Below are 16,643 nucleotides of genomic sequence, written 5' to 3'. Positions count from 1 at the left end.
CAAGGCCTGCTCAGGCTTCCACATTGCTCTTTCTTCCTTTCAGGCTCACGGCCTTTGTCCTCAAGTCCTTTGCCCAGGCCCGGCCTCACATCTTCATAGATGAGAAGCACATCCAGGATGCTTTGGTCTGGCTGTCTTACAAACAGAAGGAGAATGGCTGTTTCCACAGTTCTGGGACACTCCTGAACAATGCCATGAAGGTAACGTGTCCACCTGGTTGGTTTTTTGTGAGGCTAGAACTCAACCATAAGTCAGATGGGTCCAGCTGAGCTTCTAGAGCATACAGGCAGACGGGAAATTCCCACGTCAATGGCAAGCACTAGGGAGTCAGACGGCATTCGGTATGATTGCCACGATAGGAAGGAGAACAAAGTCTAACCTGCACTTTGGAAGTGGTATTGATACCTCCACATCAGCTGCAAGGGGGAAGAGGCAAGCTAAGAGTCTACAATGCAGGATAAAGTATTCCCACTGGAGTGGGAGAAAAGACTGAAGGTAAGAAGCTAGGTGGGGTCACCATCTACCTTTGTGTTTCCCTGCAGGGAGGCGTGGACAACGAGGTGTCACTGACGGCCTACATTACTATCGCATTGCTGGAGATCCCTCTGCCTATAACTGTACGTGGCTGCACCCTATTCTTCAGTCAGTTATGTTGTGTCAGTCTATGACGACACAGTACAGCCTAGAATTTGCTCCAAATTGCAAAAAGGACTGGGTTGTTGAGCCCTGTGTTAAAAGAATCATGAGCTGTCAATTTTGGCATTTCTGGAACACATTGTACCCTACATGTTCCTAGACCTCATTCTGGCAGACGCCTCCTCAGAGTTCATGGGAATGATGTGCCATTAGTAAGGCAAAACCCTAATTTCTCCCCAGACTTCTAATCAGAGGTTATCTCTCCCCAGCACTCAGTGGTGCGTAATGCTCTCTTCTGCCTGGAAACAGCAGCAGATGAGAAAGAAAACCACGTGTACACCAAGGCTCTGATGGCATATGCCTTCTCCCTGGCAGGCAAGGAGGACAAGCGGAAGGCATTGCTTGGCTCACTTGAAAAGGAAGCTGTGAAAAAGGGTGAGTGCTCCAGGCGGGACATCTCTTTCACTGGCATAAGATCTTCCCTTGAGAAAAAAATGCCTTTGGCTGGTGGGGCAATGGCTGTAGGAACTGGCTTGTGTAGGTAGGGAAAGGTGGAGGGAGAGGAAAGACTTGTGCAAAGGGGTTGCATTTTTGAGAGCTCCCTCTCAGTGCCCAGTCCTACTTCTGTGCTCCAAGGGAGTTCATCAGGAAGCACCAGGCACCATCCCCACCAGTGCTGCACTAAAGGATAGCTCTGCTAGCATCTCTCCTCAGTCAGCTCCTCTTGCCGCACCACGCACTGCTTAGCAAAGGCTTAGCCATGTTTATGGCCACTCCTTCCTCCAGTGCATGTGCTCAACAGAGAACAAAGCTGACCGTGCACAGCACAAGACATGATAGATCAGGGATGAGCTGGTTGTGTTGAGAGAGAAAACAAACATGCACCTCATTTTGGAGGCCTTAGCATAAGTTCTAAGTCTTGCAGGAAATCACGTAATGACTCGGAAGCGCCCTGCCAGAGTCAGGCCGGACAGTGGGTTTGCCCGAGCATTGGGTAGCAGGGTTGTGAAGGAAGAATGGCCAGCACCTTTTGCCTTCTCTGCCTGCAGGTTGACTGTCAAGCCCTGGTCACATTCTTTGGGTCATTTTGCCTCACAGAGCTTGTCACTGCCCAATGCCGGCAGCTTGACTCAACAAGGGAAGCAGTGCCAGCCTGGTGCTCTGCTGGTGCTCAAGCCCATGAATGTCTGTGTGAATCTGGAGTCTAGGACAAAGCGGTCTCAGCGGTCTCAGACTAGTCGCAGCAAGCAGAGAGCTGTCTAACACTTCCCATTTCATCCCACATGACAGATGCGTCCTGGAGGCTCCGTCCTCCCAGCTGGCCTGGCAGCAGACTAAGGACTCCCTTGCAATAATTACTACTAACTGCTTGTTGTCTTGTCTCCACGCTCCCTGCCTCCTGGAAAGATGGGTCTGTTCATTGGCAGCGGCCTGGGAAAGAGCCAGAGGTTGATCTCCCATACTATCGCCACCGAGCTCCCTCTGCCGAAGTGGAGATGACAGCCTACGTGCTGCTTGCTCACCTCACCACGCAGCCAGCACCTTCCCAGGAGGAGCTGTCATTCGCATCTCTCATTGCAAAGTGGATCAGCGGTCAACAGAACCCCAACGGAGGCTTCTCCTCCACCCAGGTGAGCCGCTTCCCTCCTGCGACCTCACACATCAACGTCAGAAGACGAGAAGTGCCGGAGACCCAGGTGGGAGCACAGTAAGGTTTGCCAGGGCAGGGGCTGTTGCCCTGCGGTATTTACCATGGTTGCCACGTCCCCAAGAGGCTAGAGGCCAGTATCTCAGGTAACGCTTCTGGAAATGACGGATGCTTTGATTAATGACCTGGTTTTCCTGACACAGTGGGGCAGGACAGTAGGGACACAAGGGACGTGTGTCTGTGCCACTGGAGAGGGCTCCCACTGCAGTGCGTCGGTGCCCGTGAAGCTGCTGCTTCACCCTGTGGCAAGGGAGTGAAGGCTCCGCAGTGCTCCGTGCCAGGGAGCTGGGGGAACATGCAGCTGCTGTGCAGAGGACACAGGAAGGGAACGGGAATGCCCCAAAGCTGCTCTTCTCCTCTGTCCTTTCTACTTAAAACTGGAGAAAGTGAAGAATGGAGGGGAGGGTGCCTGATGACAGCAAAGGGCAGGCTGTGGGAGGACAGGCTGTGGAAAGGCTGACTGCATCCCCCTGGGAGCTGGGACCCGTCTCTTTCAGGACACAGTGGTGGCTCTCCAAGCCTTGTCCCTGTACGGAGCCGTCACCTATGCCAAGAGCGGAGCGGCCTCCAAAGTGACCCTGCGATCTGGAGGGGACTTTCAACAGGACTTCCAAGTGGATCCCACAAACCGGCTGCTGCTCCAGCGTGTGCCCCTGCCCCAGGTGCCAGGGGAGTACAGCACCGAGGTGTCTGGCGAAGGATGCGTCTACCTGCAGGTGAGGGGGATGGGGGCAGGTGCCATCCTAGGAGGGGAGCGCCTCACCAGGCAGCAGCCAGGGAGAGGGCAGAGGGGCAAGAGAGAGGGGAGAAGTGGGAGGGAATGCTCTGGGAGAGGGAAGAGGGCAAGGAGAGTAGAGATGGAGAAATCGTGGGAGGGAAAGAGGGAAGGATCTGCACCGTGGAGGTGTTGTGAGAAAGGGTGAAGTGGGGAGCCTGGATGGGGAGAGGACGGTCTCTCTCACACGGTGAGCATGCAGGCACACACGCTCACACAGAGCCGCTGGCTTTCCTCTAGACAAGCCTGAGGTACAATGTGCAGCCCACGCAGGAGGATGCACCCTTCACGCTTCATGTGTACACAACCCCAGAGACATGTGCGGACTCCAAAGCTCACAAGGTCTTTGACATAGGCATAAATGTCAGGTGAGTCTGTGGGTCTGAGCCTTCCTGAGACGCCATGGCAGCTGAGTTCTGGTGAGCTGGTTTGGAAGGCCTGGAGAAGCAGTGCAACCCTTTGAAAAGTGGGCAGGGAGCAGCTGGGCTGGGAGGAGAGACTGTGGAGGAAGGACATGTCCTGCAGTGGTGGAGCTGTGTGGGCAGCCAGGGGCTGGGCAAGGGAGAGGCTGCGTAGGTGACTAGGAGACCCCGGCATAGCTGGAGAAGAAGGTGCTGGACCGCTAGGACGTGGTGGGTGCCGAGTGTTACAGAAAAGTTGGAAATGCCCCCAGCAGTGCCCCCCACTTTGGCTTGAGGTGCACTGAATCTTTGTTGCTTGGTTCCTCAGTTACACCGGGGAGCGCAATGGCTCCAACATGGTGATTGTTGATGTGAAGATGCTGTCAGGATTCATCCCTGTGAAGTCTTCCGTGAGGAAGGTAGGATGCTGTTTGTCAAACAAGCTACATCCAGCTGCTTATATTCAAGACACCTTCCAAGTGTCTATAGCAAACCAGAGGGCTTCAGGGTTGGAATGAGCTTGATCTCGCCACTGTCATCTGCCTATTTGCCTTGTACAGTGTTCTCTTTTCAGACCTGCCTTAAGGCCAGCACAAGGGGAGACAATATGATGAATCTAGGAAAAATAGATTAAGTAACTTTTTCTTTGGACTGATGGTGCGCCCTTTTATCACTGTGTTCCAGTAGCTCCCTAGAAGCACTGTTTGCATAGGACATTCAAAAGTAGTGCTGTTTTATTTTTCCCTCTGCTGATCTGACAACACTTTATAGCATTGTAACTGTTTAGGTCTTGGGTCACTATTTGACATGCTACACAGGTGCATGGTTGGGAAAATAAGGGCAATCATACGACACTGCAGAACTAGCAAGTCAGAAGGCATGGATTTTCATAGAATTGTTTCATCACTGCTTGAAGCAGTGCTCAGTCCCTGCTGAGTTAGGCTGTACTTTGTCAGCCAGGATGGTGAAGGGAAGGTCTGGGGACTGTGATATCTAGCAGCACACCAAAGAGGCAGTTCCATGCTGCTCACTTAGTTCCCTGAGTACCCTGAGCAGCACACCAAAGAGAGAGTTCCATGCTGCTCACTTAGTTCCCTGAGTACCCTGGTGTCTCATCCACAGTACATCCCATCTGTAGGGCTGTGCAAGGGGCACAGGGACACCAAACTCAATGGTAAAATCTTGGTCTTCTTTCTCCAGCTGGAAAGCCACCGCATTATTGAACGCACAGAGCTGAGTACCAACCATGTCCTTGTATATCTGGAAAAGGTGAGTTTCCACCTAGGGTGAGGACGGGTCAGAAATACAGGCTTTGGGACATACGGTGACATGGGGGAAAAGACCGGGGACTCAAAACTACCACAGCTCTGCAAAGAATAGGACTGAATCTCATACTGACTCTTGCTGACCTTTCAGACTTACTGGTACTTTCCTCCCAGCCCTCAGCAGGCTTTCCTCCGACCCCACAGACAGATCATGCCCCGACCCCCCCACCAGCCAGAGCCTCCCCCAGCGTGGGGAAAGGCCCCAGGGTTCCCCCTTGCCCCTCAGCCAGGCCTGCAGCCCCCGCGCCCCCCAGGCCCAGCACGGGGGCAGGGGAGAGCGAGGGAGCCCGGGGCAGTGCGGGGCTGCCCCTCAGCCTCCACCGCTTCCCTTCCCCAGCTGGGCAGCGAGACCCTCAGCTTCTCCTTCACGGTGGAGCGGGACATCCCCGTGCAGGGCCTGAAGCCAGCTCAGGTGAAGGTCTATGACTACTATGAGACAGGTGAGTGTGGGGCTGGGGGTGCCCGTGGGACCGAGGGTGGGCAGTGGGCTGCGTGAAGGGGCACGGGAGCTGTGGGGACCCGCAGCTGTCCCTGGCCCGGGCCATCTCCCGTCCCCCCCATGCGAACATGGAGATGGTGAGCAGGTCTGGGTGGTGGTGACTCTGCGGGGATCCCTGCGTGGCTGCTCCTCACAGCAGAGCTGCTGTGCAGCCGTCCATCCTCCCCGGGGAAGCCAAACCCCCAGCCCTCCCACCGTGGTGCCTCCGAGGCCGGCCCTGCCTCGCCACAGAGAGGAGCCATCCCATGGGGCAGAGCTGCAGGTGCCGGGGGGTCCCGTGTTCAGGTCTGGCCCCAGAGCACAGCCGTGCCCTTGCTCCCAGCCAGTCCTGCTGCTCCTTGTGCCTCTGCTGTCCTGGATGCTGCTCCAGGGTGGCGGTGACCCAGTTGTCCCCACCCCACCCCAGGGTGTGCTGGGAGAAGGTGCCTGAGCAGCCCTTGGGCACGCTGGAGTGGAGACCTGATGGGGCTGCCAGCGCCGGGTGGCTCTGCCTTGCTGTGTGGCCTCTGGCCGTGGCAGTGGCTGGGGCTCCCTCCCACCCAGCTGGGATCTCTGGGGGCAAAGCTGGGGGTGGTGGCGGCAGCCTGCCGTGTGGCCTGGGAGGAGCATCTCTCTGGCACCCATCCCTCTACCAGGGCATCAAGGGGCTCTGACAGCCCGCTCTCTCCCTTCCATTCTGTTTTCCAGACGAATTTGCCACACAGGAGTACAGCGCTCCCTGCGCCACAGGTAGGGTGCACAGGAATAACTGAGATGTTGCAGCATGGGCTATTGCAGGTTGTCTCCAATGAGAGTCATTGCAGACCTTGGGTCTCCTCAGCCTGTGTATCTTCTCAGCTTTCATCTCCATGGTCCGTTGCAGTCTGTAGGCACGCCTCGGTGCAGCGGGGAAGGGCAAGGCCACCTGATGTCCTGTGTCCGATCGGACGCAGCTTTCGTTTTGGTTCACTGAGAAGGGCAATCCCAGCGTCACTGCCTTCACTCACACAGAGACACTTGTCTTTACCTCTGTCCGTGTGTCACATTGTACAAACAACACTGAAATCCCCTTGGGACTGAATACCACACTCAGCCTTTCGTGTCTCTGCCCTTTTCAGGGCCACATTTGCAATGCTGCAGCCACAGAAGGCTACATGCATCTTGGTGAAGTTTTGATGTTACTCACGTCTTAGGTGGGGACCTTTCAAATTCTGCCCTGGGCTGCTTTTTGCCTTTCTTTGGGAAGTCCAGGTGCTGAGAGAGAATGTGTACTAGGGTAGCTCATGTATCTCCAGTATGAATCTGCCTCCCTTCCCCTCTTTGTAGCATGGATATCTTGAACATGTCCAGCCATTCCCATTCTGTTATGTGCCTGCAACTGGGTATTTTTAGGTGAAGCAGTTTCCCAAGTTTTAACAGGGCTTTAACTCACATAACCACCAGAACACAGAGAAGATGTCCAGGGCTCTGGACACTGCTTCACCAGGACACTTGCCTCTCTCTGTCTTTTTCCCACCTCCAGCCAAGGCTGAACAGGGAAATGTCTGAAGAGCACATCTTGTCTGGGCCTTGCTGGATCAGCTCGCGTGTCTCTGCCCCTAGAAGATCTTCTTGTTGAGGGGGGGCTACTGAAATGTTAGAGAAGGACACCTCAACAGCAAAAAGAAAGTAAAACTATAAATAAATTAAGTCTTGATTCTCATCAGATGACTCTGGCCTTATTTTTGGTACTGTGTCTTGTGTCTCCCTCCATCCACAGCTCAGACTCCGTGATGGCCTGAGATTTAAATCCAGAGCCATCCATGGCAAGGTGGTGTTTGGCAGCTCCTCAGGAATACCAGAAAGCAGACAGCTTTTGGCAGTGAGGAGGTTTGTCTCCAGGAGGAGAGGAAATCCTACCTGATCCATTACACGCTGGAAGCTTGGCTCCCTGCCTCTAAAAGCGAGTGTTTTCTGCAAGATAATCCTTGAACATAAACCTCTGATCGCACATTGCCTTTGATCTCACTGTGAACTCACTGCCATGAGCTGGAAGGACAGTGTGAGCCTGTCCAATCTGATCTTTCATGGCAAGCCAGATAGAAGTGAAGGGAAGACCTGTGAACTTTCCCATTCTGTTGGTGAAGATATTGCTTGTTTCTAAACAGTTGAAGTGAAATCAGAGAGGGACTGGGAACTTAACAGTGTCATTCATAGAATGGTAGAATTGTTTAGGTTGGAAAAGACCTTCAAGATCATAGAGTCCAACCATCCACTTAGCACTGCCGAGTCTACCACTAAGCCATATCCCTAAGCACTGCATCTACATGTCTTTAAACATCTCCAAAGATGGTGATTCCACCACCTCACTAGGCAGCCTGTTCCAGTGCTTGGCAACCCTTTTGATGAAGAAATTTTTCATAACACCCAATCTAAACCTCCCCTGGTACAACTTGAAGCCATTTCCTCTTGTCCTATTGCTTGTTACTTGGGAGGAGAGACCAACACTCACCTGCCTACAACCTCCTTTTGGGTATTGTAGAGAGCAATAAGGTCCCCCCTGAGCCTCCTTCTCTCCAGGCTAAACAACCCCAGTTCCCTCAGCGCTTCTCATAAGACTTGTGCTCTAGACCCTTCACCAGCTTCGTCGCCCTTCTCTGGACACGCTCCAGCACCTCAAGGTCTTTCTTGTAGTGAGGGGCCCAAAACTGAACACGGTATTCAAGGTGTGGCCTCACCAGTGCTGAGTACAGGGAGAAGATCACCTCCCTGGTCCTGCTGGCCACACTGTCTCAGATACAGGCCAGGACACTATTGGCCTTCTTGGCCACCTGGGCACACTGCCGGCTCATGTTCAGCTGGCTGTTAACCAACACCGCCAGGTCCTTTTCCCCCAGGCAGCTTTCCAGTCACTCTTCCCCAAGCCTGTAGTGTTTCATGGGGTTGTTGTGACCCAAGTGCAGGACCTGGCATTTCTCCTTGTTGAACCTCATACAATTGGCCTTGGCCCATTGATCCAGTCTGTCCAGATCTCTCTGCAGAGCCTTCCTACCCTCAAGCAGATCAGAACTCCCCCCTCCAACTTGGCATTGTCTGGAAATTTCCTGCGGGTGCACTCGATCCCCTTGTCCAGATCATTAATAAAGATGTTAGACAGAACTGGCCCCAGTACTGAGCCCTGGGGAACACCACTGGTGACCGGTCACCAACTGGATGTAACTCCATCCACCCCAACTCTTTGGGCCTGGCCATCGGCCAGTTTTTTAACCAGCGAACAGTACATCCATCTGAGCCATGAGCAGCCAGTTTCTCCAGGAGAATGCTGTGGGAGATAGTGTCAAAGGCCTTTCTAAAGTCTAGGTAAACAACACTCACAGCCTTTCCCTTGTCCACTAAGCAGGTCACCTTGTCATAGAAGGAGATCAGGTTAACGAAGCAGGACCTGCCTTTCATAAACCCATGCTGACTGACCCTGAACACCACTGGGTTGTCCTGTATGTGCCATGTGACGGCACTCAGGACAATCATAGAATTTCAACCAAGAACCACCTTATGAGCCAAACCACTCGCGTTTTTCATGAGAACTTTATCCTCTCCCTCTCAGTGGAGGCCTGTAGGTCTCTTTTGGGTTTTTCTATTAGTAATGTTTTAAAGTGGTTTGGATTTTTTTCTCCTTCACAACTAGGCTTACAGTGTTTCAGCAGAATTCAGAGGGGATGCCCTGGATTCCCATCGGGTAGTTTGGGTTAAACTTTTCACATGTCAGTTTTCCAAATGATCATATTGTCTCTAGTCTAGATCTCTCCCAGGGATGGAGAGGCAATCAGCCTTAGCTCAGTAGGTCATATGGCACCCTGCGTATTTTATTTACATGGTTCTGTGTGCAGAGGTGCCTTTGATCCTGCCAATGTAAGCATAAGCAAACACACCTATAGGAGTCCCTCACACAGCTCCTTTCATGTACACAGACCCAGGTTGTCAAAAGAATAATTCACTGCTGCAGCAAAGAACTTTTATTTGTTTCAGTGACACTGAAGCTCTTTGCATCATCGTTGTCCATGTAGGTGTCTCAAGACCCTCTTTCCCCTTCATGAGCTACAATTCCTCACTGTGTGAGGAAAGCAGTTTACTCTGGCCCCTTTCATAGCTGTTCCCCTGCTATGGGGTCATGAGAGACTGACTGTGCCAGAGAGACACGGTCCCACTGTTAGTTAGGGGCAACCAGTTCAAAAGTGCCAGGTCTGCAAACTTGTACATACAGACCCAGGTCTGCAAATACAGACCCTCCTTTACAGTGGGCTGTAGGTGGGTGCTAACAGCTCCTTCATTTTCATTTACTTTCTGGTGAGTACTCTACATGTTATGTACATGGTTATGGTGTTGGATCTCTTCTGCCTCAAATGCAACAAAGTGATCATCATGATAATTCAGAAGTCTGTAAAATCACTGGAGTATGTTCAATTCACAAAATTTCGATAATGGCTTTCGACCATGGAAACAGTTAATGTTTTGCTGCTGCCTTATAAATTAGACATCATCTAACTGTTGCCCATGGGCAGCCATAACACTTGTCTTTTGGGGCTCCCTGGCTGGCTTCTACATCTCTCTACTTGACTAGGCTGTGAATCGTCAATCACGTACTTGCAGGTCCTCCAGGGCATACCACATAAGAAACTTCAACAAGGCTACCTTAAAGAAGTACAGGAATGTCTGAATATTGAATTTCCATCCCCAAGGAGCATGCATGTTATGCTTCAAAGGCAAATCACAATGGTCTAAAGTCAAAACAGTTTAATTCAGCAACTAAAAACTATGTTGCTTTGAGACCTTGGAAAAGTAATTCCCTTATAGCAGGAAATTAGGCGGTTTTACTATTTCTAAATCAAGACAAAATGCAATTAGTATTCATGGTTTATTAGAAATTTTGCTCAGCTTTCACTGAAGACAGTTCATTCCATAGACTTCTCTGAATATGAAGTGTCAAGAAGGTCTTGAGTGAGTAAATGCCAAACACCACAGGAGACAAGGTGTCACAATATTAATATCTAGCAAAAAAGATGATGAACTTTATTTGTTCTCAGTAATGCTGTTGGGATAGGCACACTAAAAAAACTGGATGGAACAAATAGCTGTGCATACTTTGGATAAACAATAAGCCATGATGCCTAACAATAAGCATTTCATGAGAATAAAGTCACATGAGATCTTTCTGTCATTCAAAAGTTTAAACCAGAAATTAATGGGACAAAACCAAGAAAAGAACATTCCTAGAGATATGTAAGAGGATTATAGAGAGTTTGATCAAAGCAAGTCTATGATTTAAATACATTTGCCATTTAAACTAGACTTAGGTAGTTAAGTTACTGGCAAATGTCATGAGCTTCTCCTTGGGAATGTCCAGAAGCAGCAGGCACAAGATATGGAAGTTTCCATAAGAAGGCTCAAGCTTCAGCTGGAGAACCGGCCATTATAAATTAGCAGCTGAAGGCATAATGCATGCACACATCCCTCCTACCCCTCCATGCACACTCTAATCTTAGAAGAGGACATACCGTCTATCTCCTTCCACTCTTCTACAAACAAGAAACAGTCCTGGAAGGGAAGTCTAAGGGGCACATCACAGAGGCTGAATTTCATGTAACATTAGCTAACAATCTAGGCTGCTTACCAGTGGGAGACATGGACAGGCACCTGCAGGGACCAGTTCAATCAAGGTTATGGTTTCTAAGCCAGGGGAGAGAAATTGTTCTCAAGAAGTACCTGTCCTTTGTTGATTAGATAGGGTCTCAGATCACAAGTCCAGAGTACATAACACTGAGAGGGCTACATTAGAAAGGCTGACCCCAACTTAAATCATTCTGTCTTCTTTTTTAAAAAAATATTCCTCACTTTTCGTCCTTATTCCTGCACAAAGGCATGTCTGGATGAGATGTTCTTCGACATAAGAATCCAGGGAGATTAAAGCTGTGACTGGAGGCTGAGCAGGAAAAAACAGAATTGGGAATAAACTGTTCAAAACCCATTCGTGAGTACAGTTAATTTATTTGTAAAGTTCATTTCCTATTCCTTGCAGGCACTATTTATCTGTCAGTCCATAGATGGTGGTGATGGTAGCTAGGCAGGGAAGTTCCAGCAACTGGGAGTGTTCTTCATGCATTGTCCTGGTCTACTTCCTCTGCAAGAATGGAAGAAGATGAGAAGGTAGAGGAGTTAAGAGAGATATGCCAGTTCCCTCTTTCAGGCTGAGAGACAGAGTGAGCAAAATGTGAGTTTGGGAAGCCAAGTTGTGTGTGAAGCAGAGTACAGGAGAGTGAGCTGCTGTTTGACCAGAGCTGAGGGTCATCCATAGCACTCAACACTCATGTCACCTTCAAAGCTATGTGAGATTGAGAGAGGGCTGAGACTCTTTCTGACCCACTGGAAGAGATAAGCAGAGTGGGATTTGTCACAGCTGGGATGGACACAGGAGCACAGTGCAAACAGGCAACAAGAATGTTTACTGCAGCAATGAGATGCTCTTAAAGTGTATTTATTTCTCTGCAGAGAGTAGAAGGGATCTGCTGCACCAGTACTATTCAGGGCAAGGATGGAAGCTTTCTGCTTTGCAACTGCTATCATCCTTTTAAGTCAGTGCAGACCACCTTTGGACACCTAGACCAGTGGATGGACCTCTTAACTAGCAACTTCCCACCATCCTTTCCAAGGAAGAGAAAAACTCTGCCTTTTAACAGACATGGGGAAGAATAGCCTAAAATCTAAAGTCTCCCCACTAGCCTCAGACTGGATAACCAGACCACACCAATATACACTTTGGAAATGCTTTACCATCCACTCAGTGTCTGTCTTACAACTCATGTTTTTCCAGGAAGGGAGGCTGTAGGCCCAGAATCAGCAGAACACAGCCTGTACCTACGGACACAGTCCAGGTTAGCAAAGAGTATGGAGTGAAAGTGTGGGAGTTCAGGCTCTTTTCCAAGACATCAGATAAGAAAACAAAAGGACATAAATCTCACTGTTTAATACCAGGAAGAGATAAAGCTTTTGCTTTTCCCAAGTCCAAATCACTTTTTCTCTGCTCTCAGATGCCACAGTCATGCCTTGTGAAAAAACAGTTCCTAGGGTCTCAGTGCTTCCCAGAAGCCTCCATATTCCAAACACCTGAAACAGGGCAGCTGATGGGAAGTCACTTATGCTAATCTTCATATTGGAAGACTCCACACAGGACAAAAGAAGTATCCTTGGTCAGGGCCTTCCACAGAAGCTCCTACATTACCTGTGCTCCAAACACAAAGCCAAGCACATGTGGTCTTGTACTGCAGAGAATCCCCCAAAGATCATAACCTCTCTGTCCTTCCAGCTCAGACTCCAAACCAAGACTGAGGGCTGGCTGCCTAGTGTCATGAGGAATACCTGCCTCATGGTAGGTCAGACCATGACATGCTTCTTTATGGGTTATCTTTTCATGGTCTTAATTTGCTCTGTTGCTTCAGATGGAGTGTTTTGGGGGAGGAATGTCCTGGGTGCTTTGAAAGAACCAAGTCCCCTCAGCATGATCCCACAGCTACACTATCTGGAGCTCTCAGGAAGGACCAGAGTTTACCTGAAATCTGAGACAATAAGCATTATATAAGAAACTTGAAATCAAAGAAAAAGTCCAGGGGGCAGCAACAGAACAATCGGGACACAAATTTCATTCAGGTCAGGAGAACTGGACTATGGAAACCACTGTGAGAATTCAGGGATGGTAGATTTTGAATGGTACAACAACATTGTGCCTTTTGTGCTCTCAGTTTTGTATACAAAATCTGTGCTTGTGAGTTGTGCCAAACTCATGCAAACTTGAGCAGAAAGACAGAAGCACTGGCTGGAAGAACAGAAATACAATGAAAAAGGTGTAGAGAACTGCAAAGGGAAGCACTTTCAGCACCCTACCTGTGGCGCAGGGAGCGCTGTACTCCTGTGTGGCAAATTCGTCTGGAAAACAGAATGGAAGGGAGAGAGCGGGCTGTCAGAGCCCCTTGATGCCCTGGTAGAGGGATGGGTGCCAGAGAGATGCTCCTCCCAGGCCACACGGCAGGCTGCCGCCACCACCCCCAGCTTTGCCCCCAGAGATCCCAGCTGGGTGGGAGGGAGCCCCAGCCACTGCCACGGCCAGAGGCCACCCAGCAAGGCAGAGCCACCCGGCGCTGGCAGCCCCATCAGGTCTCCACTCCAGCGTGCCCAAGGGCTGCTCAGGCACCTTCTCCCAGCACACCCTGGGGTGGGGTGGGGACAACTGGGTCACCGCCACCCTGGAGCAGCATCCAGGACAGCAGAGGCACAAGGAGCAGCAGGACTGGCTGGGAGCAAGGGCACGGCTGTGCTCTGGGGCCAGACCTGAACACGGGACCCCCGGCACCTGCAGCTCTGCCCCATGGGATGGCTCCTCTCTGTGGAGGCAGGGCCGGCCTTGGAGGCACCACGGTGGGAGGGCTGGGGGTTTGGCTTCCTCCACCCTCTCCCCGGGGAGGATGGACGGCTGCACAGCAGCTCTGCTGTGAGGAGCAGCCACGCAGGGATCCCCGCAGAGTCACCACCACCCAGACCTGCTCACCATCTCCATGTTCGCATGGGGGGGACGGGAGATGGCCCGGGCCAGGGACAGCTGCGGGTCCCCACAGCTCCCGTGCCCCTTCACGCAGCCCACTGCCCACCCTCGGTCCCACGGGCACCCCCAGCCCCACACTCACCTGTCTCATAGTAGTCATAGACCTTCACCTGAGCTGGCTTCAGGCCCTGCACGGGGATGTCCCGCTCCACCGCGAAGGAGAAGCTGAGGGTCTCGCTGCCCAGCTGGGGAAGGGAAGCGGTGGAGGCTGAGGGGCAGCCCCGCACTGCCCCGGGCTCCCTCGCTCTCCCCTGCCCCCGTGCTGGGCCTGGGGGGCGCGGGGGCTGCAGGCCTGGCTGAGGGGCAAGGGGGAACCCTGGGGCCTTTCCCCACGCTGGGGGAGGCTCTGGCTGGTGGGGGGGTCGGGGCATGATCTGTCTGTGGGGTCGGAGGAAAGCCTGCTGAGGGCTGGGAGGAAAGTACCAGTAAGTCTGAAAGGTCAGCAAGAGTCAGTATGAGATTCAGTCCTATTCTTTGCAGAGCTGTGGTAGTTTTGAGTCCCCGGTCTTTTCCCCCATGTCACCGTATGTCCCAAAGCCTGTATTTCTGACCCGTCCTCACCCTAGGTGGAAACTCACCTTTTCCAGATATACAAGGACATGGTTGGTACTCAGCTCTGTGCGTTCAATAATGCGGTGGCTTTCCAGCTGGAGAAAGAAGACCAAGATTTTACCATTGAGTTTGGTGTCCCTGTGCCCCTTGCACAGCCCTACAGATGGGATGTACTGTGGATGAGACACCAGGGTACTCAGGGAACTAAGTGAGCAGCATGGAACTCTCTCTTTGGTGTGCTGCTCAGGGTACTCAGGGAACTAAGTGAGCAGCATGGAACTGCCTCTTTGGTGTGCTGCTAGATTTCACAGTCCCCAGACCTTCCCTTCACCATCCTGGCTGACAAAGTACAGCCTAACTCAGCAGGGACTGAGCACTGCTTCAAGCAGTGATGAAACAATTCTATGAAAATCCATGCCTTCTGACTTGCTAGTTCTGCAGTGTCGTATGATTGCCCTTATTTTCCCAACCATGCACCTGTGTAGCATGTCAAATAGTGACCCAAGACCTAAACAGTTACAATGCTATAAGGTGTTGTCAGATCAGCAGAGGGAAAAATAAAACAGCACTACTTTTGAATGTCCTATGCAAACAGTGCTTCTAGGGAGCTACTGGAACACAGTGATAAAAGGGCGCACCATCAGTCCAAAGAAAAAGTTACTTAATCTATTTTTCCTAGATTCATCATATTGTCTCCCCTTGTGCTGGCCTTAAGGCAGGTCTGAAAAGAGAGCACTGTACAAGGCAAATAGGCAGATGACAGTGGCGAGATCAAGCTCATTCCAACCCTGAAGCCCTCTGGTTTGCTATAGACACTTGGAAGGTGTCTTGAATATAAGCAGCTGGATGTAGCTTGTTTGACAAACAGCATCCTACCTTCCTCACGGAAGACTTCACAGGGATGAATCCTGACAGCATCTTCACATCAACAATCACCATGTTGGAGCCATTGCGCTCCCCGGTGTAACTGAGGAACCAAGCAACAAAGATTCAGTGCACCTCAAGCCAAAGTGGGGGGCACTGCTGGGGGCATTTCCAACTTTTCTGTAACACTCGGCACCCACCACGTCCTAGCGGTCCAGCACCTTCTTCTCCAGCTATGCCGGGGTCTCCTAGTCACCTACGCAGCCTCTCCCTTGCCCAGCCCCTGGCTGCCCACACAGCTCCACCACTGCAGGACATGTCCTTCCTCCACAGTCTCTCCTCCCAGCCCAGCTGCTCCCTGCCCACTTTTCAAAGGGTTGCACTGCTTCTCCAGGCCTTCCAAACCAGCTCACCAGAACTCAGCTGCCATGGCGTCTCAGGAAGGCTCAGACCCAAACACAGACTCACCTGACATTTATGCCTATGTCAAAGACCTTGTGAGCTTTGGAGTCCGCACATGTCTCTGGGGTTGTGTACACATGAAGCGTGAAGGGTGCATCCTCCTGCGTGGGCTGCACATTGTACCTCAGGCTTGTCTAGAGGAAAGCCAGCGGCTCTGTGTGAGCGTGTGTGCCTGCATGCTCACCGTGTGAGAGAGACCGTCCTCTCCCCATCCAGGCTCCCCACTTCACCCTTTCTCACAACACCTCCACGGTGCAGATCCTTCCCTCTTTCCCTCCCACGATTTCTCCATCTCTACTCTCCTTGCCCTCTTCCCTCTCCCAGAGCATTCCCTCCCACTTCTCCCCTCTCTCTTGCCCCTCTGCCCTCTCCCTGGCTGCTGCCTGGTGAGGCGCTCCCCTCCTAGGATGGCACCTGCCCCCATCCCCCTCACCTGCAGGTAGACGCATCCTTCGCCAGACACCTCGGTGCTGTACTCCCCTGGCACCTGGGGCAGGGGCACACGCTGGAGCAGCAGCCGGTTTGTGGGATCCACTTGGAAGTCCTGTTGAAAGTCCCCTCCAGATCGCAGGGTCACTTTGGAGGCCGCTCCGCTCTTGGCATAGGTGACGGCTCCGTACAGGGACAAGGCTTGGAGAGCCACCACTGTGTCCTGAAAGAGACGGGTCCCAGCTCCCAGGGGGATGCAGTCAGCCTTTCCACAGCCTGTCCTCCCACAGCCTGCCCTTTGCTGTCATCAGGCACCCTCCCCTCCATTCTTCACTTTCTCCAGTTTTAAGTAGAAAGGACAGAGGAGAAGAGCAGCTTTGGGGCATT

At 51.8% G+C, this 16,643-nt stretch overlaps 2 protein-coding genes across 5 annotated transcripts in view; one reads left to right on the top strand and one right to left on the bottom strand.

The window, feature by feature from the left end:
- A2M (alpha-2-macroglobulin) overlaps window positions 1-7,318 on the top strand; it is a 30,842-nt gene extending 23,524 nt beyond the window's left edge. Inside the window, exons 26-36 of one of the 2 annotated variants that reach the window (XM_056341803.1) lie at window positions 44-200; window positions 543-617; window positions 906-1,071; window positions 2,044-2,267; window positions 2,842-3,060; window positions 3,360-3,487; window positions 3,849-3,939; window positions 4,721-4,789; window positions 5,183-5,285; window positions 6,032-6,073; window positions 7,083-7,318. In XM_056341803.1, coding sequence (XP_056197778.1) covers window positions 44-200; window positions 543-617; window positions 906-1,071; window positions 2,044-2,267; window positions 2,842-3,060; window positions 3,360-3,487; window positions 3,849-3,939; window positions 4,721-4,789; window positions 5,183-5,285; window positions 6,032-6,073; window positions 7,083-7,096 — 1,288 coding nt within the window. In that variant the 3' untranslated portion in view covers window positions 7,097-7,318. Of the gene's footprint in view, window positions 1-43; window positions 201-542; window positions 618-905; window positions 1,072-2,043; window positions 2,268-2,841; window positions 3,061-3,359; window positions 3,488-3,848; window positions 3,940-4,720; window positions 4,790-5,182; window positions 5,286-6,031; window positions 6,074-6,845; window positions 7,029-7,082 lie in introns of those variants that run through there. The other variant, XM_056341804.1, reaches the window with a different exon arrangement.
- A 2,882-nt stretch (window positions 7,319-10,200) lies between these two features.
- The window catches only part of LOC130150658 (alpha-2-macroglobulin-like), a 39,949-nt gene continuing 33,506 nt past the window's right edge, over window positions 10,201-16,643 (bottom strand). For all 3 annotated transcript variants that reach the window (XM_056341805.1, XM_056341806.1, XM_056341807.1), the window contains exons 30-36: window positions 16,261-16,479; window positions 15,834-15,961; window positions 15,378-15,468; window positions 14,528-14,596; window positions 14,032-14,134; window positions 13,235-13,276; window positions 10,201-11,477 (exon numbers count right to left, since the gene is read on the bottom strand). In XM_056341805.1, the coding sequence (XP_056197780.1) occupies window positions 11,452-11,477; window positions 13,235-13,276; window positions 14,032-14,134; window positions 14,528-14,596; window positions 15,378-15,468; window positions 15,834-15,961; window positions 16,261-16,479 (678 nt within the window). In that variant the 3' untranslated portion in view covers window positions 10,201-11,451. The remainder of the gene's footprint in view (window positions 11,478-13,234; window positions 13,277-14,031; window positions 14,135-14,527; window positions 14,597-15,377; window positions 15,469-15,833; window positions 15,962-16,260; window positions 16,480-16,643) is intronic.

This window comes from Falco biarmicus, chromosome 5 (assembly GCF_023638135.1).
Source record: "Falco biarmicus isolate bFalBia1 chromosome 5, bFalBia1.pri, whole genome shotgun sequence".
NCBI lineage: Eukaryota > Metazoa > Chordata > Aves > Falconiformes > Falconidae > Falco > Falco biarmicus.
The sequence above is the reverse complement of the archived record's forward strand: the minus strand, read 5'-3'. Positions and strand labels throughout refer to the sequence as shown.